The 27,472-nt window shown below is 29.7% G+C and overlaps 1 protein-coding gene across 8 annotated transcripts in view; it reads right to left on the bottom strand.

Moving 5' to 3' along the window:
• The window catches only part of LOC129971156 (coiled-coil domain-containing protein AGAP005037-like), a 383,974-nt gene that overhangs the window by 220,128 nt on the left and 136,374 nt on the right, over positions 1-27,472 (bottom strand). For all 8 annotated transcript variants that reach the window (XM_056084662.1, XM_056084663.1, XM_056084666.1 and 5 more), the window contains exon 3: positions 131-386. In XM_056084662.1, coding sequence (XP_055940637.1) covers positions 131-384 — 254 coding nt within the window. In that variant the 5' untranslated portion in view covers positions 385-386. The remainder of the gene's footprint in view (positions 1-130; positions 387-27,472) is intronic.

The following is a 27,472-nucleotide window of genomic DNA, read 5'->3' as shown; positions in this document are numbered from 1 at the left end:
ATTAACATTTATTCTTGCTATATCTCGATTGTGCATGTGTTGTGGTACCGTCTGGCCCTCAAAGAGTTAAACAAAGGTTAAACCTAGTGGCTCGACTTGAGACAAAGTAAAAAAAAAAAAGACACCTCACCTGTCGTGTGGGGGCAGTGGGGGCACTCTCTCTTCCTGGACCGCCTCCTGGTGGTTGTTGTAGCGTCGCAGGTCCGCGGTGTCGACGGACTGCGATGTAGGCAACCCCCTTGGCCGGGAGGACGGCTTCTTATCTCCTTTCTTGGAGACGCTCGCCTCCTTGGTGGAAGAGCTCTCCTTCTTCGAGCCGCCGTGCGTCGGAAGGCTCGAGCTGCGGTGGATCGTGAAGCGCTTGATACTGAACGGCATCTTCATCACTAAAAATAAAAGAAAGATCTCCTTCATGCATTGAAAATAAGTACATAAAGAATAAAATCTCAGAATAAATTTGGTCAATTTTTTTATATAATTTATGCTTTAAATATTAACAATTGAATTTAAGTTTGATATGTGTTTCAACTCCACAAAGCTCTACAGATATGACATTCTTTTTCAGCAAAAAGCAAAAGCTTAAACAATAACGAGAGAAGCGAAGTTAACCACTGTATTGCTAGAAATCTGTAATACCGTTTCCCCGCCATGTTAATATCATTGTTGGAAAGAAAGATGTATAGAGATTCTTAATGGATGCCCAAGCTTTGGTGAGCATTTGGCGATTTTTGAATTAATTGCCCATTTTGAAGACAAAAGATACTGAAAAAGGCAGATATTATGGCCCTATCATATTTAGGGACCTAGAGTCGAAGATTATTCTGGGAAATATTTATTTGATATCATGGGCTGTTGGGTGACAATATAACAGTATACAACTCATAATTTAAGGCGAATAATTTGAATACAGCGTTTCATTGCATACGAGCAAATAAAATAATTGCTATGTATCAGATCCAATGAATTTTATATTGAAAGAAATTATGGATGAACAAAAGAAATACATTTATTAAAATGTATAAAGTACCCACAATAATGATCGCTTTTCTGATACAAGTATTTTTACAATCGATTTCATGTCCGATGTTTTGTATATTATATTCCAACCAGTATTTATTTATTATAATTTATAGTAATATTTACTAGAAATTTCTATTAAATTATTTGACATCCTTTTAACCCGTTTTTATTACCTCACCGTCTTGTCTGTTAGTTTGTGTATCTATTCGGCACAAATTTTGAAATCGATTTTTAATTAACTTCGTGATGATCTAGAAACTTTAAACATAGCTTGGAATTCAATATACAATCCCATATCAATTCATTTTCTTATCTGTTAGAAAAAATTTTGACATCGGGTGTAGCTCGTCAGGAAGTTAGTTTAAAATCAATTGTAAAATTTCACACTCACAAGACTAAAAAGCAGAAAATAATTATTTAAATAATTTTTTTTAACAAACCACGTTTTTAAATCGTACTAGCCAGTTTAAAATTATATACCCTACAAACTGCCCTGAACTTCTTGAAATTTTTTAAAATTTACAATCACAAACTTTCAGTATAATCTGTTCTTATATGGAGATAAAAGAAATGCATGGTGTATTAAAAATATTTAAATAATAATTTTTGAATAATTCATTGATGGTAGCTCAAAAAATTGAATGGCATTTCATTCAAAACGATGCCATTAAAACTGCAACATCGATTCTTATATATCCAAGAAGAATTAAGACTAATAGGCTCTGAAACATCAAACTCAGTTAATGTCTTTCTGTAACACAAATATCCGAGAGGATGGAAATTTTAAGAGAAGTTTTATTTATCAATAAATTTAGCCATAATGTGGAGTATCTCAATAAAATGTATGCATATTTCATTCCGTTTAATGTAAAGACAATAACATAATATACAATGACATAAAACGTATTTGTAAAGATAAATAAAAAAGAAATTTATGGAGGCTAACTTTAGAATTTAATATGTGGAGGCTGAAATTGAGATTTATTCTGTTCATTGCTTTGTAGACATAAACCATTTGTTTTGCATTGTAAAAATATTTAATACTTTTGGCGCATAAAGAAATTCCTTTTAATTTTTTTAAAAAATCATGACTCTAAAAAAAAAGATATATTTTTCCTATTAGAATCAAACGATTATTTAAAAAAAAGTATAAATATACTTTGATATAATTGTAGTTCAATTAAGAATTCCGTTTTTCTGTAAAGTGAAATAATATTAAAAGGCAAAAATGCATTTTTTTTAATTTCCTATTATACGAAGAACACAAAGCATCATAATATTTTTAAAAAAATTCGAACTAAAGATTTTGACAAATTTCTACATTTCAAGCCACTTTAAATTCGAAAAACAGATTTTTGGAATTTTGTTTGTCTGTCTGTCTGTTCGTCGGTGAAAATTGTAAATCAAAAAGCCTTCGATTTACAATTGATTGTGAGCCGTCAGAATATCGAGTATATCTTAGCCATATTGTACAATTACTTTGTACAAATAAAGAAGTGTTCAAAAATAAAATAAAATCACGTGATTATATATATATATATATATATATATATATATATATATATATATATATATATATATATATATATATATATATATATATATATATATATATATATATATATATATATATATATATATATATATATATATATATATATATATATAATGGTATAAAGGAAAGATTTTATATTATTGAAAAGTAATTGCAATGATGAAAAGTAATGTTGAAAATTGTGTAAATATTATTTATAAAAAAATTATGGAAATTCAGTATCGTATCCTCAAATTGGCTTCATTAGCCATCAATATTTTAAATTTTAAAGTAGTGTAAAAAGCCATTTTTGACTGATATTCTCAGAAATTACTAAGAAAAAAAAATTGTAAAATCTCACTTAATTTTTTTTATTAATTGAAATTCCAATCAGAATTTTTTAAAAATAGCTTCATGATAAGAATTTTTAACCTTCCAAAATGCATTTTATCGCTTTTGATCATACGGTTTTGCCTATAAAATATTAAAAGATTGATATATTCTTCTCTATCAGTAGTAGAGATTGTTCCTGTATCTTTTATATTAAGCATAGTTATATCACCTGAATAATTATCAATTAGGTATTGGATGATAGCAATATTACATTTTGTCATGTGACAATGAAATCAATTTACTCTGCTACTGCCATATCATGTTACATACAATTTGTAATTAATAGTACATTACGATTATGATTGAATTATTGCACTAATGTATTAAATGGATTGACAGTTTGCCCCTATTTCATTATCGTTCATTTTCAGCCTTAATGCACATCAAACTCATGATATGAGGTTTATATCTCTGAAATTCCGGAAATAACGACAAGTTCTAGAGTCTTACTTTTTTGTATATAAACCAGAAAGGAGAAAGTCATCAAAATATTAAGTTTTTGATATCTTATAAAACCAGAATTCGAAAAAGATTTATGAAAAAACTAAGTTTATTCTGGAGAAAAAAAATGGGAGACAGCTTAGTAAAATATGAAAATAAAATTTTTCTCTTCATTTATCTTTATTACTGTAGGTTCAGTGCAAAAGGCACCACTGTTGCGCAATTCATATTGGATTTTCTCAATTCATGTATCAGCTGGTTCATATGTCAAATGCGATTGGTTACATCATCTGATATTTTATTTTATGTTTCCAAATCTGAGCTGCGACATTACATCCTTATTCAATGGATGCTTAAGTTGGCTACAGGTATTCAAATGAGTGTAGTGACCTACCAGAGTCAATTCAGTTGACTTGATATGTGTGCCATTTGTCAATATTGTGCAGTACTGACTGCTTTTCCTTGGAATTGTAAATGCAAAGATGGAATGCTTATAATTATCTGAAACACTGCCTTTGAAGTTATCTTTTTATTGCTAAAAGGAAACTAACGTTAAAATGTTAATATTAACGTTAATATTGCTAAATAGAAACGAAAGTTAAATTATTAAGGTTTTCTTGCTATTAGTACTGTAGGTTTCAAACATCGAGCGATTACCGTATGTGTCAAAAATTATTCTATTATTATTTCATAAGGGGTTCTTTTGTATTTCAAGGGTATTCTCAGAAGTTTATATCGATTCTTTTAATGATGCAGGCTCTGATCCCCTTGAAAAAAATATATTTGAATATGTCATTGTTGTTTATAATGGCACTTGCCATGGACAAGATCGCTGACTGCGATTTTAAGTCAAGAGAGCGTCTCTTGTTTTAGTAGCGCCAACTAGGGTCAAGAGTACGTTTTAGCTACTCACGCATCACATTCGCTTGGACAACCCCTTTTTTTCAGCGGGACACATTCACACATATCACAGATGAAGAACAACCATGCCCAACCGGGACTCGAACCCAGGCCACGGGGAAGACACGCTACCCCTAGGCCAGGGCGCCGGCAATTGAATGTGTATGTTTATTTAAGATAGATAGAAGTCCTATTTAAAAGAGCTATTTTGGGATGGATATCGGAGTTTCGGACTATTAGCAGACGACAGATGAGACACCTAAATCGTCACCCCTTCATTAATTTTCCATGTCACACCAGCGTTTATTTCAACTCACGTTAGATATATCTTGCATAAGGAATGTATACTATTTGGTTCTGTGGATTCAGAGCTAAGACTTACTTTAAGGCCATTGCAACCCCTTGAAGTTTTATGAAGTATACTTGAAATGAAAGTGAACGGTCCTTAAGTTAAAAATGAAAATAATAATTTTTTTAACAATCTAACTCTGAATCAATGCTTACGTTAAAGAATATCTAATTATTTCATTTAACTACTAGTTTATATGCAAATTTGTTAATTTTCACATGCCTTAACTATCGCTGACTATTATTTCACGTAATATCATATATTGAATAAAGCAAGAGAATTAAATAAAAAATATACAACAGTTTCAGTACTAAGTAGTGGTCCAAAAATTAATCATCAGATCCAAAAATTCTATGAAAATTCTACCTCCCCGAGTTCGCAATATATATTTTTGGGAAATGTCCGTTCGTCTGTCTGTGACAAAAATAACTCAAAAAGGCTTTGATGTAGACGTATGAAATTTGATTTACAATCTTGAAACCAAATTTGGAGATTCTATCAAATTTTGATCAAATTCTTATGAGATGAAGTCTTTCTGTCCGGCTGTTCGAACATAGTCTAACCCGATAACTACAAAACGAAAAGAACTAAATAGAAAAATTTCGATGCACAAAATTAATATCTGTAATCTAGACATTTTCCAGATTTTGAGCCAAATTCAACAAGGAATTGACCGTCTGTTGTCTTGTACTTTCACGAACACGTGAACGTGATAACACAAAGAGGCAATGACGAATATATATCAAATTTGGTGTGTGATCTTTGATTACAAGTACAGTTTTGCGTCAAATTTTCGTTTCAATCGATTGAGAAAAACGTGACTGAAGCACAAATTCAATTTTTGGATGATATTAACCACATACCAGAAATTATTCGCCAAAAAGCTCGCAAAGGATGACTCGATAAATTCAGTAGAAATGTTAAATCCAAGCAAAAAGTTAACGTTTTGTAATTATTGCATGCCAATGCCATGCAAGGCGTTCTCTCAGATAACACATTTATTAGAAGGTATGCAAGAAAGTTTTTGGTGAGGTAACTCCCGGTAACTTAGACAAGGTATTCACAGCTGTAGAGGACGCATTAAATCGATTTAGATCCGAATGGTATTCAAGATATCATCTTTGAATAAGCTCATTTTATCGCCAATAAATTACAGCGATGTTCCTCGCTATATAATCCAAATGAACATGCTTCAGTGAGCAATCATCAGTCTCCCCGCTGAGAGGCTTTCGGCGGGAGACACAGATGTCTCGAAATTTATCCGGCTAATTCAAACAGAAATGCCCTCTCAAGCGGATGTCTTGCAATCATTAATTAAGCTACATTATAAAGTCTGTCTGTTGGAAGTCTTCTACGAACAATTCATTATAAAGGGTGTAGCATAGAAGTGAAGATATAGTAAATTATTCGATTAACTTACCAGAATTTTAAATTTGAATAAAAGAGTTGTGCTCAAGATATTATGGATTATTAAGGATAAACTTCATACAGATATATTCGTCCCTCGTAGACACATAATCAATTTATAATAGATTTCTTTATGGTTATTAGATTGTCATCTAGAAACTCAAAATTTAAATAAAAATGTTATAGAAATGAATTTTAATTATATTTATATTTAATGAAAGTACCTATATTTAAAATATCGATTATATACAAAATTAAATATCGTGGTGAATACAGATAATCAAAATCCATAGATAAGTTGTAACATAACCTAAAGAAACACAAATCAACAGGAAAAGGCTTCTGAATATTTTTTATTTATTGTAGATGGCCTATATATACAATTATAAATTAATAAACTACTAAACGTCCAAAAGTCATATTCGATTTTCTCCTCTATTCTATGAAGCACAAAATGCCCATGTGCGGATGTCTGAAAATAAAAATCTGAGACTCGTCGCTTTCACTACATGACGGAAGATCCACACATTTCTGTGGGGGATAGGAGGGAGACATAACGCTTTAGATTTTATTCGGAAGTATGCAAAAAAGTTTCTGGTAAAACTCTCCAGGTATTTGGATTCAATATTCCAGACCAATCTAGTTAATCTGAATGTTTTACTATTTAAATACAAATGACATCATATCCATAATTATTATCATTCTAATAAAATCTAGCTTTCCATTAAGATTGTTGTTTTAAAAAATGTGAAGTTTCCTATATAATACTTGTAATTTCCTGAAATTCAATGAAACATATACAAGCACTTTATTATGTCAAATATGAACTGGAAAAGATCGCATCGTCTTTCATATGTCACGTACAGATGAAATGCATGAATGAATTTCATCAAATAAGCACTTATTTCCCATCGAAGTAAGCAGTGGATAGTCCTTCTGACATTGGTGCTTTTTGAAGTTTTTCAATTTCAAATTTTAGTTTATTCTTTTGGTATTCGAGCCACTGAATATCAAGCATTTTTAAAAACTTCATATAAGTGCAAAAGTTAAAAATTTTCGAGTTCTAAAAGATAATTAGGTAATGAAGTTTTTGAGTTTTCGATTTTCATATTACGGTTAATGTTATTGAAATGTTTGTATTCACAGTTATATTTTCAGTCGCTGTAAATTTTCCATTTTTTTAAATGAAATTAATCGTAAAAATCATTATATTGTCAATAAATTTATCACATTTCTTTCGCATTCTATATAACATTTTTCATTTTTAGAAAGCAATCTGTTATGCATGATATACATCTCTTTATAAGTTACTCGCAATCATGCTAGGCAAATTAAGGGAAGGTCCTAAATAGATCCCCAAACCAAAATCAACCTAGAGGAAACGGTGTCCATTGATTGGATTATTTATTCGAAAATAGAAATGATCTAATATCATCTAAAACTATGATAATCAAAGCTTCATAACTAGGTCAGTTTTGACCATAGAAGAGTGGGATTTGTTTTGTTTAAAATGTTAGTAAATCAAGAATACTTTAATAAATACTATCTGGTACCCGGCGCGTTACTTGCCTTTAGAAGAAATAATTATGGAAATATCGTTTCAAATTTGAAATAGCTATCTTGTTTAATTAGGAATAGAGAGAATGATATTTATTTTGTCATCGACAATGAATACATTCATTGAAATTTAAGGATATGTAAAGGAGAAATATAAATAATATTTCTTTTTTGTTTACTTTATTATTCAAATGCTTACGGATAGACAATATTTTTTGTTTTTCTGCCTTCAGTAAAAACAAATAAATTTCTTTTCTGTCCCACTATGGAGCATCCAAGATCCAACTGGCCATGTGGAAAACACGGATATTTTAGGTTCAAAGCAATTAGTTGGCAAAGTTTTATCGCAGTATGACAGTGCATAAAATACGAACAAATAAAAATTTATTTTTATGTATTAGATGACTAATACGGCCTATAAAAAATAATAATTTCATAAATGTTTCAGAAATACATTTAAAAAGCAACATAAAATATAGATCTTTACATCATTTAAAGCATATTTTCTATTTGGAATTATGTACTTATCTCTAACCCATTTAGAAAATATGTACATAAATTATGATATCATTATAAATATGGCATTCAACGTAAATGTTTCAAATTAGAAAATATTTTTGTTACGTTATAATCGTTTTCAGTCTGTTGGATTATTCTTATAACATTTCATTCTAATAATTAGGCATTACAAGCTCACTCGATATCACGTATGCAAGAAATGTTACCATGCTAAAATTTCCAGTCTAGTATAAAATGAATGAAGCGTGTTGACTTTACATAAAACGCATTCAACACTTTCGTCCTCATACAGCGAGTGATTCTATTGTGACCTTACCACAGTGGAATATAAAGAACAAACACAGAACTGAAATTCTGAGTTGCCAAAGCTTTAGAGAAATGCAATGAACTTGGCAATCTCGCTGCTAAAGTGTTCTTGAATTATTCATTATTAATGAATGGCATTGTTCAGAATTAAGCATTGTTTACCTTACGCCTCTATATCAAAGGGGAAATTTACATTTGAATTATACTTCGAACAAAATAATCTATCTCTTTCCTCAAAGGATGAAAGAGATTGATTTGAAAGTTGATGGTTAAATAAAAATTTCCCTGGAACAGTGATTCTCATGGTAGTAACTGGAATTTAAAGCTTATTTACATTTGCTTTTTGTTGTAGAATGTTTCTTTTTTATCAGTTTGGATTCGTTTCTTTATAATTAAATGCATACATTCTAGTCAGAAATAGAAATTAAAACTCATCTATTCATCAGATACTATTATAATGAAATGGCAAAAAGACATATTAACATTCCATTATAATGGAATGCTATAAAACTACGATCAACATTCAGGATTTTAAATAACTATAACCAGAAGGAGTGTTCTCCAGTAAATTTTCTAGCACACTTTCCAATTAAGCTCCTTTCCCGAATAAAATTATAGATCTTGGATAAGGCGCCAAGTGCCAGAAATGTAGATCTTTGGCTTATTTACATTTACGTTTTGTTGGAGAATGTTTCTTTTTTATCTGTTTGGATTCGTTTCTTTATAATTAAATGCCTACATTCTAGTCAGAAATAAAAATTAAAACTCATCTATTCATCAGATACTATTATAATGGAATGGTAAGAAGACATATTAACATTCCATTATAATGGAATGCTATAAAACTACAATCAACATTTAGGATTTTAAATGTAAAGTATAACCAGAAGCTGTCGTATCCAGTAAATTTTCTTGCACACTCTCCAATTAAGCTCCTTTCCCGAATAAAATTATAGATCTTGGATAAGGCGCCAAGTGTCAGAAATGTAGATCTTTGGCTTATTTACATTTACGTTTTGTTGGAGAATGTTTCTTTTTTATCTGTTTGGATTCGTTTCTTTATAATTAAATGCCTACATTCTAGTCAGAAATAGAAATTAAAACTCATCTATTCATTAGATACTATTATAATGGAATGGTAAGAAGACATATTAACATTCCATTATAATGGAATGCTATAAAACTACAATCAACATTTAGGATTTTAAATGTAAAGTATAACCAGAAGGTGTCGTATCCAGTAAATTTTCTTGCACACTCTCCAATTAAGCTCCTTTCCCGAATAAAATTATAGATCTTGGATAAGGCGCCAAGTGTCAGAAATGTAGATCTTTGGCTTATTTACATTTACGTTTTGTTGGAGAATGTTTCTTTTTTATCTGTTTGGATTCGTTTCTTTATAATTAAATGCCTACATTCTAGTCAGAAATAGAAATTAAAACTCATCTATTCATCAGATACTATTATAATGGAATGGTAAGAAGATATATTAACATTCCATTATAATGGAATGCTATAAAACTACAATCAACATTTAGGATTTTAAATGTAAAGTATAACCAGAAGGTGTCGTATCCAGTAAATTTTCTTGCACACTCTCCAATTAAGCTCCTTTCCCGAATAAAATTATAGATCTTGGATAAGGCGCCAAGTGCCAGAAATGTAGATCTTTGTCGCGAATCTGACATTTTTACTGTGCGAATATGTATTTTGAACGCCTTTTCTCAGACAGAATGAAACCAAAATTTGACACACAATTATGGTTCTAGTCACAAGATAAACAATTTTATCAAGTCACTCCGTTTACCCGTACGCGAAACAATAGACTGACAAACAATCATCTCTTTGACAGATATGGTTCAAAATAAGAATGTGTATATGAGATGTTACACCTGTGTACCAAATTTTATCTGTCTAGCTCTTTGCATTTTGAATTATTTAGTTCACTTGTAATGGAAATGTCATAAGAGAGATTTCTCATGAATAGGTTTCGTTCAAAATTTGACAGAAATCTACATATTTCGTCATAAGTTCATATACTATATTTCATCCATCTAGTGTGAAGAGTTTTTGAGTTATTGTGTTCACAGATAGACTGACAGACATCCCGCAGATGAGATCTTTTCACCAGGACACCATTGCCTAACGGAAATGGTTTAAAATTTGATAGGGAATCTATATTTTAAATCTGTGCACTTAATTTTATTCATCTAACTTTTTTCATTTTGAAGTTCTAATTTTAATTTGTATTCAGACAGCCAAAGCGAAAAATTTCTTCTAAATATCTTTGTCAATTCAGGAAAGTTTGAATGATGGAGATTCGTCAAGATTTCGAGTTCGAAATTTTTAATGCAGATTTAAACTTTTTTGATTACCAAAATTTCTCTGTGTATAAGAAAAGATAAAAATCCTACAAGAAGAATTGATTAATTATTCTGAGACACAATGAATTAGTCATCGAGGTCAAACATCAATTTTTTGGTGTGGTGTGGAAAACTGGAGAGTGGGAAATTATCTCAAATGTCTTCCTTTTTGTCTGACCTAGACTGAAAATTACAATATCCTTCCCTATATGTTCATGTTGCGGATGAAAGTGATAGGTTGATCTATCAAATTAAAACCGATTATAATTGGTAGGATCATAATTTTTTTGCATTAGTTTATTCCGTCTTTTATTTATTTCTTTGAAAAATAATCTCCGAGGAATAATTTATGTAATGTTTTCTATTCAAAAAAGTAATTTAAATTCAATTTTAGATGCATTCTGTGGATTCGTATATCGAAACGTTGAAGCCAGTTTAATATTTATTTTCATTTAACATCAGAAAAAGCTGAGAAAGTGAAAAGGAAGCAAAAGTTTTAATTAGCTATCTAATAAACTACCAAGAAAAAAAATATCTTCGAATGATTCTTGATTAAAAAAATGTTTCTTAATCAGAATAATGAAGTACATCTTAAGAAGTTGTCGTCGAAATTGGATATCGAATTAGAAAAAAAAAAAGAAAACATTGTGAAAATGTCTTGAGAAAAGTGGTTTATTTTGCTAATAGTAATGTTATTTTTTTGGTCTTTATTTTCATCAGTAATAAGATCAGGAGATTTTTTTTCCGCTTTTAAGATAATTAAGTCTTTATGCATGCCGAGATAGAAGATGTGTATTATAATGCCGACTTTTACAAACCATTAATTATTTCTAACTTTTTAACTTATGAGATTCCTAATTTTCCAGTTTCTTGAATTAGAACTTTTTGCTATTTGTTTATAATTTTATTATTTATTTATTATATTTGCCCAATATTTAATTTTCATGATTTTTAAACTTAGTAATGAAGTAAAATAAAAAAAAAATAATCGCATATGGTTATAATGCCTCATTATTCCTTAAATAACTATCAAATTGATAGGAAAGAATCTATATTTTTAAAATGCTGATACAGTACAGAGATCATTATTTTTAATTTTTATCGAATGGCAACTGTGATAAATGGGAATAAACTGCATGAATACTTCAGTACTGGTTCATTGAACGTGTTTATTGCTGCACTTAATATAATTCTTCGCTTAGCAAATTAAAAGAATTGCAAAATATTATTAGAAATACTCGGAAGAGGGCTTATACTGTCATAGAAACTTCCATTCAATCAGAGGAAAGAAATAAAAAAAAAATTATAGAAATAGAAGTCAAGAAGAATTTTTAATCTAACTTAAAAATAAACTTACACGCTACCAAATAGGCAATCGCTAAGGCAGGCAATCTCCCTATGGAAGTTGACGTAAATATCTACCATAGCGAGCTCCCAAAATATTAATTTGTACAATTATATCATCCACAGCCTAGCTAAAGGTTTAAAATTTTATATGAGGAAGAGTTATTAAACAGTTTATTTCATTAGAAATTTTGCGAAAAAACTTTAAGGAGAACTACTTCAGATGATTTGAACCAATTTCAATGATGATTGAACGACTGAAAGCTTCCAGTTGTACGGAAACACACCAGAACCTAGTATATAGATAGCAAGTGAATTTGAGAATCTACATGGAAGTAGAGTTGCAATTCCTATGAAAAAATTAGATTCCCTTCAATACCAGCATGCAAGAATTCAATAAAAAACAATAGTTAAATTTTATCGGAAATAGCTAAAGATTTGTTATCATTTTATAGATGAGAAATATTTATTTCTATAAGAAATAAAGCAAGCAGCATTGATACTAAAAAAGTTCCAGCAATAGGAAAAAAAAACTGTATGCAATTTTACAAAACAAGAAAAATGTAATTAATAATTGATACCAAAATAATCATAAAGATTAAAATATCAGATTCTAAAGAAATAAATTAATCATCTAGAAAATACAAGTGAATTTACATGTTTTAAATTAATGCAAGTCAATGTGCATTTCTATATTAGGTAATTATGCTGAAAAGTCGATTTTTCTGCATTTTTTTTATTTCATATTCTTAATGTTTCAACAGGTTTCTGTATAAAACCGTTAGAATTTTGTTTTTATTTTGGAGGAAATTACTTTATATTTTACATTTACATTTATATACGTTTTAATGCTATTTTATATATTAGATGATATTTTCTCAACTTCTAATCTTCGATAGAATTTCTTACAAAAAATTCTTAAATTAAAATTTAATGCATATTCTTTGTTCAAATTTGGTATAATAATTTCTCGATATGGTTTGCAGTTTCTGAATAAAGAATGAACAATCATTAGAATCATTATAACATTCATTTAGAAATATTTTATAGTTGTTTTAGTGCTCCATAAAATGAAAAAAATATTGAAATTTTCCTTTTATCTATCAGTTGAACTTCAATCTTTAAGGAATAAATAGAAATACATCTTATTTTTTAGTTCATAAAATAGATAGTATATTTCGTAAGCTATCTGTAAACTTTTAAACAAATCATTTGATAAATTTCTAAACTAGAAGATTTTTGCTTTATAATTCTTTTTAACAAAAAAAAATCACCCTTTTTTCAATTTTTAAATTTTTTTTGCAATTTAATCGATTTATTCTGGTTTTATAGATGTTTTTTTTATGCAAATATTCAAAAATATAACGATTTTCGAAAACTTTTCAAAAAAATCCCCCCCCCGAACATAGTGATTCAGTAAATGCTTGCTGTTTTGTTTGTTCAAAAAGCGTCGTAGACAAGTCACCATAAAACTATAGAAAAAAAAATGCACATATTTAATGTCAGTACTTCGCGCGTATGGAAGAAAAGCCACAGAGTAAATTTACATCCGAAATTTTATGCAAGAATCTCCTAGAACAAGCTTCTGCAAAAATGGCGCTTCTCTTGCGATAACGCAGGATTAAAATGGGGAAGTACTCTTCTTTATTACAAAAGCCTTCTATTGCTGAAAAAAGCAAAGAATGGTGGGAAAAGAATAATTTTGCTGTTTACTCAAAAGAATCCGTTTAGGCCTAAATTTTATTAAACGCAAGAACACCGTTTCAGAGAATTTCATTGAAACAAAACAAGTTAATTATGCCCTAGGGAGAAGAATGTATCATGAGCGAACAGGAAATTTATTCCATATAAAGAACAATCTAATTAACTCTACTCCGTTTAATAATTGTTGCTTAGTTAACCGTTGCAGAAACGATGTTTGCACGCTCAGGAAACGAAATCCTGCTAATTAAAGCGAATTTGGATGGATTGCTTTAAACAAAATTGCTTAATATATTCTTATTTTTACATATAAGTTGAGACTTCAAAAATTAAACAGTTGAGAACATGTGTCAGTCACCCAATTTACAAAAATTGATAATTAGCTAAATTAGAATAATGATTTATAAATCTACTGTAGATTATAATGGAGATTTTGCTAGTATGTACACTGCTGGGTAGAGTAGAATCCGATATGATGAAATGGAATCATGTAACTATCCAGATTCAGAAGAATCATATGATGACATGGATACCTTACGCATTCTTGTGTCATGTATTGATGACTCCAGACGTCAAACATATGTAAAAGGAATCTTCCTATTACTTTTAGAACAGAAATAGGTAAAAAGAAAAAAAAACACTGGTTTATGTAATGTAATTTAAATATAATGGTGACTTTATATATTTCAACCAGAGGGGCCTTCATGCTTTCAGCAATTAACCGGCATGCTCCTGTCATGCATTGATATTTTTTTCTATTAACACCTGAAAGCTTTGACGCAGACATTACAGTGGACAGTGCTGACGATTTTGTCGCATTTATCTACTTAATTCTAACCGCCATCCGGATTCAGAAAAATCATATTATGGTGGCGTGTCCACGTTACCACGGAAAAGGGGTGCAGTAGCTTCTGAGGATAAAGATCCCTGAGCACCCGACGGCAGAAGTCTGACTTCTAGCTCATATGTAGATGGAACTCACACATTCGCTTGCACAACCCCTTTTTATACGGAGGGCACATTCACACGCCGCACAAATAGAATACAGATTAAAAAAAAAAAACTTTCCAGAACCGGGATTCGAACCCGGGACGCCCAGGTCACGCGGAAGATGCGCTACCCTTATGCAAGGACACCCTGACAGAAAAATCATATAATGGCATAGATATCTTACGCATTCCTATCTCATGCATTGATAAATTCGGATACCGAATATTTTTGGAGGACGCCTTCCTATTACTTTCAGAACAGCAACAGGCAAAGAGAATGCTGTTTTATGTAATGTAATTTTAATGGTGGCTTTACTCATTTCAGTCACCACTTTCGTCAATATTAAAACTTGGTATCTGTAGAATGGGTAAGTGAACTTCATGGCTTTAACAATTAAGTTGGATGATCAATGCTCCTGTCATGCATTGATATTTTTTCTGTGAACACGTGAATATTTGAAGAGACACTCAAGTGGACAGTGCTGAATATTTTGTCCATCCATCTCCTTAATCCTAATAGACATCCGAGATACAACGAAAATTTAACTATCGGCGTATCATACATATATTTATTTAAAAAACTTTCATTTCCTCCTGTGACCTTGCCATTTGCAAATATATCTATTTTCATTTATGAAACAAGTACTTTTCTCTTAACTTTGTTCGTTTCTTTTTGTGTTCACTGCATGTTATCATATAATGATGAAAACGAAGGGTTCTATTTGAGTCCGATTCAAATTTCATAATTTTTACTCTCTACAAGTTTGTAAATGTGGTTAGGGAATATGATGTATTATACACCTGTTCACAGTACTACTTTTTTCCTTTGTTAATAAACAAATCAGCTGATAAATGTGAATTCTGATATCAACATAAAAATATTTCAAATCTAATTATTTTAGGGAATTTATATTTCATAACTAAATTCAAATTTGTAATATGAAAATCGAAGGCACATTTTGTTTTAAAACTATGACTGATAACAGAAAGTAACTATTTATCTCCTGAGTATTCCTTTGCAAATAATTTTTATTGCTTATTTTAACTCTATGAGTCCATACTCGCCCCAAATTACCGTTTTCGACGAAGCCGGCTCGGGCGTTTCCGGGCACATAGCTGAAGTTTAAAGATGAAAAGTAATTCATGATCTGCCGCTCATATAGAAAGGACAATTCCATTTTGTTTTTATGTAAAAAAGAACCCAGGAATTGAGGCACAGGAGTTTTCACATTACATGGTCTCGCAGAGTTAAAGGTGAGGCAAATATAGTTTTTTTTAAAAATAAACATTTGAAAATAGAAAAAAATCGATAAATTCAGTAATACTGTGCCCAATTAGAAAAATCATTCACAAATTAAGCAAAAATAAAATACTACAAGGCAAAAAGACATTGAGTGAAGAATACAAAATAAGAAATGAGTTTTTACATCGTGTTACTCTCAACAATAAAATAATCTTCATATTACTTACAAACGTACTTTCAAAGTAAATAATGGAGACAAATCTTATATTGAAGAAGAAATCTTGGCAGCGAACTTAGAACCGTTTAAAAATGTCTTTTTAGAAACAATTAATGGTGGATAAAAAAAATGAAAAACTGCTTAAAATAAAAGCTCATCCTAGAAAAAAAAAAGAATGAAGAAATTTCTCTCCAGCAAAAAGCAAGTTACCAGAAATTTTTTGTTTCGGAAAAAAAGGAAGTTTTTTAAAGAATAAATGGGTGAAAAATACCGTACAAAAAAAAACTATCGTATCTTGTAAGTGAAAAAAATCCCGAAAAGCTCTTTACACAAAATGTAATGAATTTATCTGTAACAGACATTTCAATTATCTAGAGATTTTCTTCTCGTGGTGATAGTTAGAAATAAAAGCAATATCAACACAGCAAAAGAGAGAGAGAGAGAGAGCTAATGTTAAAAACATTATAGTAAAACAATTATAGTGAAAACTCAAAACCAATGTGGTAGCTTTTTGGAAAATATCATGTGGATTAGGATTTTGTGGCAAAAGAGCTAAATACGACAATGCTGCTTCATCTTTGCAATGAAACGAAACTATTCAAAACTGAATCAAAATGTTGTCTAATTTTACATTAAAAATGTAAAAAATAGCGAATAAAAAAACGAAGAGTCACAATTGCATAGAAAAAGGTGCTTAGCAAGGTAAATTTGTTTATACAAAAAAAAAGTGTTTAAAGCGCAACATTGTGAAACTTTAGATAAGTAGATATTTAGATGATCTATTTTTTAAGAGACAGACATGGCTTTTATTCTTCAAGACTAAATTAAATATTATATCGTTTCATCCTTTTTTTTTGTTTTAATCCCTCTACTTTTAATAAAAAAATTTTTGGCTACTATATCAATAAAAAAGTGTGATTTTTTTTAATGTTTAGTGTCTATATTTTAGTGCTTGGTATAATTCATTCTTATGTATACTTTGGAAACTTGTAAACATTTATTTCAATTCAATATGTGGCAACAGTATGTAACAAAAAATTAATTATCGCACAAGCTATAATTGAAAGATCGTAAAAAAGAAAAACATTATGTTAACTGAAATTACTGTTATAGGATTGTCAGAATGGATACACCAGGAAATGACTGAAAAATAGATTACAAAATGACGTAAAAACAAGCCAATTTAAATAAAAGCTTGTAAAACGCTCTGATTCAACTCTGAATTTATAACAGTTTGAACCAAATGCTATAATTAAAAATACCTTTTCAAAATATGCGGAAACTTGTTGGATTGGTCTCCCTGACTTTCTTGTATCATATCTTATCACCACTTTCTCTCTGCATAACACTATGAATCTTTGTGAAAGCTGCAAATTTCTTCCATGATTTTAGTTTAGTTTAGTTACATTAACGTCCTGTTTTAAAGCAACTCTAGGGCTAATTTGGGACGGACTTCGTAATTTTGACCTGCTATCAGATGAAGAGAATGACACCTCAGCTGACACCCCTTCCGCAAAATTCCACACCATACCAGCGGGAGGATGTTTGGCCCTGACGGATTTAACGTGCACCAGACCCGGTTACACGACGGTTCTTCGGTGGAGTCGGGCATTAGAAGTGCTTTTCAAAATTTCTGTAAATTTATTGTTGACATCTGTAATTCTTCATAACTGTTAAATTTTCTTCTTTTTCTTTTTGTTATGTGTTATATACTTACTTCTGTAAGCTCCGTGTGATACTTTGTGGTGCACGGGGATTTTATAACTGTTCAATAAAAAAAAAAGAACCTGAAACCCTTCGGTCCCGAAGCCGAGACCTTAATCTTGCATGTCATCGGTGAACAAAGTTACGATATACAGGTCTTTGGTATGAATGTAGCATTTTTGCAGAATCTGTGTCTTAGATGACTTTTTCTACACTGATTAAAAAAGTTGTTACGGAACTGAAGTTATAGTCACAAAGTACATATTTTTGCGTTATTTATTTTATGAGTATAAAAAGTTTGTATGTTTGACAAGTGGTTAACCCCTTGCAGGTATAGTTCAAAATTTGATAAGAAAAAACATTTTAGTACTAAACCTGTGTAACAGAATTTATTTGCCCATTTCTTTGAGTTTTTTAGATTAGCACTTAGTAATTTAGTTTTTAAATTAAATTGAAATTTTTTACTTGTACTCAAACAGTCAGACAGACAGATTTCACATGAATAAATAGGTCCGAGGTGGCCGGTGGTAAGGTCTCGGCTTCGGGACCGGGCGGGTTTCAGGTTCGAGACCGAATTCTCCCGAAGAATTGTCGTGTAAGTGGGTCTAGCGTACGTTAAATCCGTCGGAACCAAACGTCCTGCCATTGGTGTGGTGTGGAATTTTGGAGAAGGAGTGCCAGCTCAGGTGTTGTCCTCGATATTATCCTCGTTCTGAATTACGAGGACCGCTTCAAAATAACCTTAGTGTTACTTTAAAACGGAACGTTAAAACTAAAAAAAAAAAAACATGTGAACAGATTTTGTACAATATTTTATAGAAATATGCAAATTTTCTCATAAACCCATATACGAAATTTCATTTGCATAGAATAAAGCCTTTTTGAGTTATTGTGTTGACAGGCAGACAGGTATAATGCCAAAAATTTGTTTTTCGAACTCATGAAGGTATGAAAAATGGCAATTCATTAAAGTTTGGAATTCGAGTTTTTGGAAGATTACAATACTTCATCTATACTTAGTATGCGAGAAAATAAAATGAAAGTAACAATTTACTGATTCGGCCTTTGATTTAAGATGAATTTTCTAGCACATTCATAGTGATTCGGAATAATCTTTACTTTCACATTTTATACCAACGCAAGTTTATTTTTGCAATGTTAAAAGGCTGAACGTTATTTTGAGTCATTTCAGAAAATGATTAATGAGGCGAATTAATTAATATTGATTAATCAATTATCACCTTTTCTGGGGAGAAGGTGTCAGAAAATCCATCAGGAGCAGAGGCCTATTAAAGAATCTAATGTTTAAAGGTGAAAGATCAAGAAATTCATTTTAGAGGTACTCATTTTCTGGTCGGTAAAGCAAGAGCAACATTTATTGCAGCTATTGAAGGATATATAATTTGCTTATTATTGTTAAAATATTCACAACTTGTAAAATTTTGTTGAAAGCGCTTAAACATTGCTAATTATGAAGCTAAAATTGGGAAGAAACTATTTTTATCAGAAATTATTAACTATTTTTATCAAAAATTATTAACTAAACCTTAACTAACATTTCTAACTAGACCTATAACTATTTTTTTAGAAAATGTTAACTAGCTTTTTTATTTTCTCGTATACGTAGTACAGAGAAAATACAGTAATCGCCAAAAAATTCGAACTCAAGATTTTGATCACCCCCCCCCCTGAGTTTGAAAAACAGATTTCTAGAAAAATGTATGTCTGTCTCTCTGAGACAAAGATAAATAAAAAATGCTTTGGGCCAGAAGACTGAAATTTGGTATACGGTTTTCTTTTCATCAAACTGTGAGTTAAATCTGTTCGGTAGAAGTCCGTCTGTCCGAATGTTCGAATATAAGTTACATGAGAACGAGAAAACGACGAAAGCTAGATAGATAAGATTCGGTCATATATTTAACATTTATACTACAGAGAAGTGACCTTTCAGAGTTTCTGCCAAAACCAACAAAGGGTTAAGTGTCTGTTAGTCTGTACGTTCAGAAACATACTAACGCGATAATTGAAAAAGGCAATAACTTAAATAAATTCAAATTTGGTATGGTATTGTGTAACTACAAGTGCAGTTTTGTGCCAAATTTTGGTTTTAATCGGTTGAGAAAAATGTGTCTAAAATGCAAATTTGATTTTCGTATACTATTGTTGTTGTTTCTAATGGCTCTTGTCCTAGACAAGCCCACTGACTTTAAGAAATCATTTGTGATTTAAAGCCAAGGGTACGTCTCTTGTTTTTTCAGTAGCGCCATCCAGGGCCAAGAGAACGACTTAGATACACACACGTCACAACCCTTTTTAAGGGGCGGACTTCATTTATCCATTTCATTCACTCATCCACAGATCGTAATTTAGACCTGAATCAGAGAACGATCACCCCTGATCCAGTACCCCTGGTGGTATTACTCTCGACATGGAGGACTTGGTGGTCACGGCAGATTTATACATGCGTCAGCCACCACATACGCGGGGAGTCTTCGGCAGGCGGGGTTCGAACTCGCAACCGAAGGGATGCCCTACCAACCAGGCTATCCCGTCGGGCACTATTAATGCATGCCAGTGATTAATCACCAAATAATTTCCGTGATTAATCACTAAATAATTAAAATTTATATAACATCTCTAACTTTAGTTTGTTAGAGAGTATGTGAGAAAGTTTCGAAGAGACCACCCCCGCTGGTTTTTCATTGTATTTGTGATTTTGGAAAATTTAAAGTGTGACTCAATTTATGATAAGTGAAAATTCCTTTCTTAACTCATGTTTTTTATATGGTGCGATTCTCTTTTTGTTTTGAAAAAAATAAATAATAAAAATATAGATTTTTTTTTATTTAATTACAGAAACACTCGTTTTCAAATAAAAATTTCAAAAAAAAAAACAAAAAAAAAACAACGAACTGAAGATGAAAGTTTTTTAATTTTATAGGAAACGAAAAAAAAAATTTTCCAGTCTTGTGTTTATCCCAATTATTCAATACTTGATACTTGTAACTTTGATGAAATCTTGTTCACTTTTTCTTTATTATCTTGATAAAACTACATCATTCGAGCTGACAAATGCTACTGAAATTTTTAAAAAAGAAGAAAAAATGAACCATTGCGAAAAATTATTAAAACTTGTTTCATAATTGCCTATGAAGATTGGATACTGTATAATTTAAAATTATGGATAAGCTAAAAATTACATATCTCTATACAAGGAATCCCTTGTAAAGATAAATTATGTGTTGGAATTTCTACTTAAATTTTATGGTATAATAGTTCTCAGTAAAAAGCACATAAAAATCGATGAGCAATTAATTTGGCAAAAAAATGAATATTGCTTAAATTAAACAAAATAAATATGATATTTAAATGAATGAGATCCCAAACAGTTGCAGTTAAAATGATGAGCACTTACACATGAAGGAGGGAAACTTGCTTCAAATAAGGCTAAATAGTTAATAAATTTGATAAAGTAAAAAAAGATTTGATTCCAAAGGGATTTAAACAAGTCACCTTAATTTAAAACTTTTAGATTCAGAAACTTATTTTGGAAATTGTCCTTTTAGGATTTACAAAAGATGAATAAATGGATTACGGTACTGGAGGAAAATTGAATTTGCGACATGAAAACAAGATGTTGTTGAATTTTAGAATTCAACAAATGCTAATTTATTGTTAAATTGAAATTTTACAAGAAGTAAATAATTGTAAATAATTGAAAGCATATACAGAAAAAAGAACTTGTATGTGCTTTAAAATATTTAGTAAGCTGTCAAATATAGATATAAATATAAATGTGGTTCACATATTTAACACCTCTAAAGCTTACTTAACTTGAATATATATATATATATATATATATATATATATATATATATATATATATATATATAATCTTATTATTTTTTATAAGAGAATTATATTATTATGAATTGTACTGATAAAGTTGTTGTTATTTATGGCACTTGTCACTAACGAGGCCAGCGAGCCGAGTTTTAACGTCTTTTGTTTCAATAGCGCCATCTAGGACCAAGAATACATCTTTGCATTCAAGGGCTTCACAACCCTTTTCACGTGTCGGACTTCATTCACACATTTCTTTCACAGAACGTAATTTAAACCTGAATTGGAGAACTAACACCTCTTATCCAGTACCCCAAGTAGTATTGTCTTGATTCGGATGATTTTTCTGGTTACGGGGGATATATTTGTGCACCAGCCACTATGTACACGGAGAATCTTTGGTCAGCAGGGTGCGAACTGACAATCTAAGGGATGCAAATCTAACGTCCTGCCAACCAAGACTGCTATAAAGCAGATATTACAAATTATCTTAAAACTCTTTACACCATTAAAGTATTTTGGTATTTCCATTAATTAATAATAGACTTTCTTTTCAATAATTTGAACAAAATAAAAACAAAATTATGCAGAATTTTTCTTATTGTTGAAATATTATTATTATTATTATTATTTTTAAAGGGAAAAAGTGAAAGTGGAAACCTTTCTTTCTTTCTTTTTTTTTTTTTTTCGAATCATGTTGTGTATACTCAAACTGAATTTGAAAGGAAGTAAGACAACTGGTGATGAGTGACGGTTAATAACGGTTTATCAGAAGGATAACCGTTATTTTTAACTGGAATAAACCATAATGCTTCAACAAAGAATAAGACATCACAATTTTCTGTTTTGAAAATAGAAATTAACGATTTTTTTAATGCTGGATACCATAATTAATGTTTTATTTCATTTAACGAAGAGAAGTAAATTCGCGACAATCGATAAAACTTTCCATTTAGATATCCAACTCAACTGTCACTTATTAATGAACTAAATCAACTCATAAGAAACCATCAACGCCAAAGTGCTGTTTAGAATGACGCAGAAAAACCAGTGTGAAAGTTTTTCAGCTTGTTCTAGAACAAGCGTTTCTGTTTGAATTCATCCCACTGGATTATCATTACTGCTTTAAAAGGACACCAGGGAAATATGAGCTTTTCTTTTAATGCTTCAAGTTCGTTATTCACAGTGATTTTTTTACAATTATTTATTTAAAACGAACAGTGCATTTTGTTTTTTCGAAACTGTTGGTAATAATTCAAAATAGCATTTTAAAAATTGTCGTAGAGAGAAAATGATGTAGGAGAGAAGGCAATTAGATTCGTATCTTAAATTAAATAATTGTTTGAGTTTTAAGATTGTGAAATTGTTTACAGCAGGAAACATCAAAATGGTGAAATGCATTGAGGTCAAAAACATTCAATAAAAAATAATTTTGAATACATTTAGAGTTTCTTTTTATACGTGGTTTTCAAGTACAAATATTTAGGAGCGTATTTTATATAGGCACATTCATTTTTCAACTCGTGTTCTAAAAAGCGTTCTTAATTGAAACTATATAAAAATGTAAAAACCTTTTTCCATGAATTAATAAATTGATTTTGGAATAGAGAAATTCTACACTGATAATAGAATGGGATACTTTTTGAAAGTTGTTATCATTTACCTGACCTTAACTAGTGAAAAATAAGCCAATAAATAATGAATAAAAATTGAATAATGAAGAGGTCATTAGTTGAAAACTATGGATGAAAACTCATCAGTTGAAAATTGAACCATGACACTGAAATTCAAAAAGTTAAAAATTTCATATCGCTATATAAGGAATCTGTTGTATAATAATATCACGGAATTTCTACTAAAATTTCATGATATAATTCAATTAAAAACATTAAAATTAAAAAACTACCTAAGTTTTAGAAGTTCTATTACATACGGAATTTTTTGCACAATGTAGCTTTCTTTTAGTTGGTTGGTTGGTTTATGGAGTTTATTGGCGCAAGAACCATTTTTGATTAAACTGCGCCAAACATACGGTAAGATTTAATCCTATTTTAAAGGTTTAAAAAATTTCTTTCTAAACTGCATCATTTTCCTGAACTTGTCAACCTATAAAATCTACAAAACGTAAGAGCATGGTAAAATAGAATCTAAGAGTTATTTAAGAATCAAATCGAAAAGTAAAAGCCAATCATTTTTAAAAAGGTAAAAAGGTGGGGATGGGGTACCTTATGAAGAATATCTTTTAATTTCATTTGAGGAGAGTGAAAGTAGCGAATTCGTTCATTGTTAAATTGTGGACATTCTATTAAAATGTGAAGAACTGTCATAGGACACTGACATGCTGTACATCGGGGTGCGGGTTCCCCCAACAGCAAATGTTTATGCTTGAGCCGTGTGTGGCCAATTCTTAATTTGGTAAGAATGGTATCAAATTTTCTACTAGGCAAACAAGGCCAACAATCGAATAGATGTTTTGTTATTTTAAGTTTATTTGCCTCTGTAAGATCCCACTGGATTTGCCATTTGAAATGCAAACTGGATTTAACGTGGTTTTTTATATCTTTTAATGGAATAGGAGATTTTAATATACTGGTAGCAGCTCTCTTTTAACTTAATAATTTAGTTTTATCATAATTAAGCATGTTAAAAGCAAAGTTGTAATACTTTTTTTGAACTTATGTATTAGTTTTCGTAATATATTATGCTGATTTTAATTCCTCTTTTCTGAAAAAAAATGAATTTCTGAAAATAAATAAAGTATAGAGCATTTGCATTTCACAGTTTTAATAGTGTTCCTCTTCATAAAAAGCGTGTAACAGAAAACAATTTCTGAATAACTTTTAAAGTTTCATTCTTCAACCTTTTTACTTTTCAAAGCTTCATTCCGAACAAAGGCATAAACATTTTCAAAAAGTAGGAAAACGCCTGCTGCCTTATTACTTTTGCTCGAAATGGCATCTTTCAAATAAATGCTGGATTGCCTGCAAATATGAATAAAAGAAAAAAAGAAGAGACAACTTTTCACATCTTAAAAATAAAGAAAACAAATTCTTTTTCTTGTCAATAAAACATCGGAAAAGCAAACATTTTTTTTTTTAAGTTGAACTTTTCCAACAATGTAAATGCGCTCTTAGAAAAGAAAATCAATTGTTTAGATCGGTAAAGGAACCCAAAAGATGTAATTTCTTTTTTCCAGGGAATAGATGGAGACTATTGTACAGTTGTGTACACATTTACATTGGAAGTACGAATGTTGCATAGCTAAATAAATATGCATATTTTTATACACACATGTAAAAGACGTGACAGTTTGTGGAAATGAAAAAATATATTTCAATTTCATGAATAACTAATGTAAATTCCCATTTCTGTTTTCTAAAAAGAATATTGTATTTGTTTTTTATACACATTCTTCGCCAACTGAAGTTTTGATAAAATGTTGGGTTTGATAGAGAATAAATCTAAATAAAACCTTCAACTTTTAATATTTCATACTTTGCTTATTTTCGTCAAAAATCATCAATCATCATCGTCAAATTTGAAAAGAGCGATTTTCATCAAGGCTGTATATTTTCCATTTAGTAAAAGCCAATTACAGTTTTGATAGAATGTTGTGCTTGATAAAAAAGAAATCTAAATAAAACCTTCAACTTTTAATATTTCATACATTGCTAACGTTTCTCAAAAATCCTCAATCATCATCACCAAATATGAAAGCAGTGATTTTCATCAGGGCTGTATATTTTCCATTTAGTAAAAGCCAATTAAAGTTTTGATAGAATGTTGTGGTTGATAAAAAAATGTTGTGGTTGATAAATTGCTTGATAAAAAAGAAATCTAAATAAACCTTCAACTTTTAATATTTCATACATTGCTGACGTTTGTCAAAAATCATCAATCATCAAATCTGAAAAGAGTGATTTTCATCAAGGCTGTATGTTTTGCATTTATCAAAAGTCAATTAAAGTCTTGATAGAATGTTGTGCTTGATAAAAAAGAAATCTAAATAAAACCTTCAACTTTTAATATTTCATACATTGCTGACTTTCGTCAAAAATCATCAATCATCATCACCAAATTTATAAGCAGTGATTTTCATCAAAACTTTATGTTATCAATTTAGTAAACAAAAATCAATATTCTTTTAGAATTTCTGAACTTTTATCGATATATCACTTCCTAAAAATGTTGATATTTTTTATTCTAAAATTCATTAGAATTTTTAGCAAATATATTTTAAAAATATTTTCTTTGTATCTAATATTGTTGATGCTCCTTATTTCTCAAGTTTCTTGAGAATATTAAAAAATTTAAAAGAAGTGATTTTTATCAAAATCTATAAGATTTGAATTTAGCTAAAGAAAGTCAATATTCTTTCATAATGTCTGCATTTTTGTCGATTCCTCACTCCCTATTAGAATATTAAAATTATTAATATTCACTTCCTATTATATTAAAATTATTGATATTTATTATTCTAAAATTCATTAGAATTTTTAGCAAATAAAAAATACTTTTTTATATTTTCTTTATAGCTAATATTGTTGATTCTCCTTTTTTCTCAAGTTTCTTAAGAATGTCACCAAATTTAAAAGAAGTGATTTTCATCAAATATATATGTTTTCAATTTAGCAGACAAAAATCAGTATTCTTTCAGAATTTTTGCATTTTTATAGATTTGTCACTTCCCAAAAATGTTCTTTATTATGCTGAAATTCATTTAAATATTTAAAAGATAAAATTTTTAAAAAAAAATATTTTCCTTATATTTAATATTGTTGATGCTCTTTATTGCTCAAGTTTCTTTAGAATATTACCAAATTTAAAAGAAGTGATTTTCGTTAATAGCTATATGATTTAAATATAACAAATGAAAATCAATATTCTTTCAAAATCTCTGCATTTTTGTCGATTCGTCACTTCCTAAAAATGTTTATATTTATTTATCTAAAATTCCTTAGAATTTCTGGCAAATACATTTATTTTATATTTTCTTCATATTTAATACTGTTGATGCTCCTTATTTCTCAAGTTTCTTGAGAATATTACCAAATTTAAAAGAAGTGATTTTCATCAAAGCTGTATATTTTGAATTAATCAAATGAAAATCAATATTTTTTCAGCATATCTGCATTCTTGTCGATTCGTGACTTCCCATAAATGTTAATATTTATTATTCGAAAATTCATTAGAATTTCTAGCAAATAAAATTTTTTAAAAATATTTCCTTTATATCTAATATTGTTCATGCTCCTTATGTTTCAAGTTTCTTGAGAAAATTATCAAATTTAAAAGAAGTGATTTTCTTTTAAAGCAATATGATTTGAATTTAGCAAACGAAATTCAGTATTCTTTCAAAATACGTATTTTTTTGTCGATTCGTCACAGCCTAAAAATTGTTGATATTTATTATTCTAAAATTCATTAGAATTTTTAACAAGCAAAAAATCATTTTTTAGCATTTTCTTTATATATAATTTCGTTGGTGCTCCTTGTTTCTCCATTTTCTTTATATCTCATTTTTTGGTGTTCCTTATTTCTCGGTTTTCTTTATATCTAATATTGTTGGTGCTCTTTTTTTCTCAATTTTTTTAATCTAATTTTTGGTGCTCCTTATTTCTCTATTTTCCTTATATCTAATA

Source organism: Argiope bruennichi, chromosome 6 (assembly GCF_947563725.1).
Source record: "Argiope bruennichi chromosome 6, qqArgBrue1.1, whole genome shotgun sequence".
NCBI classification, from domain to species: Eukaryota; Metazoa; Arthropoda; class Arachnida; order Araneae; family Araneidae; genus Argiope; species Argiope bruennichi.
Note: the sequence above shows the minus strand (reverse complement) of the source record. Positions and strands in the feature narration are given on the sequence as shown.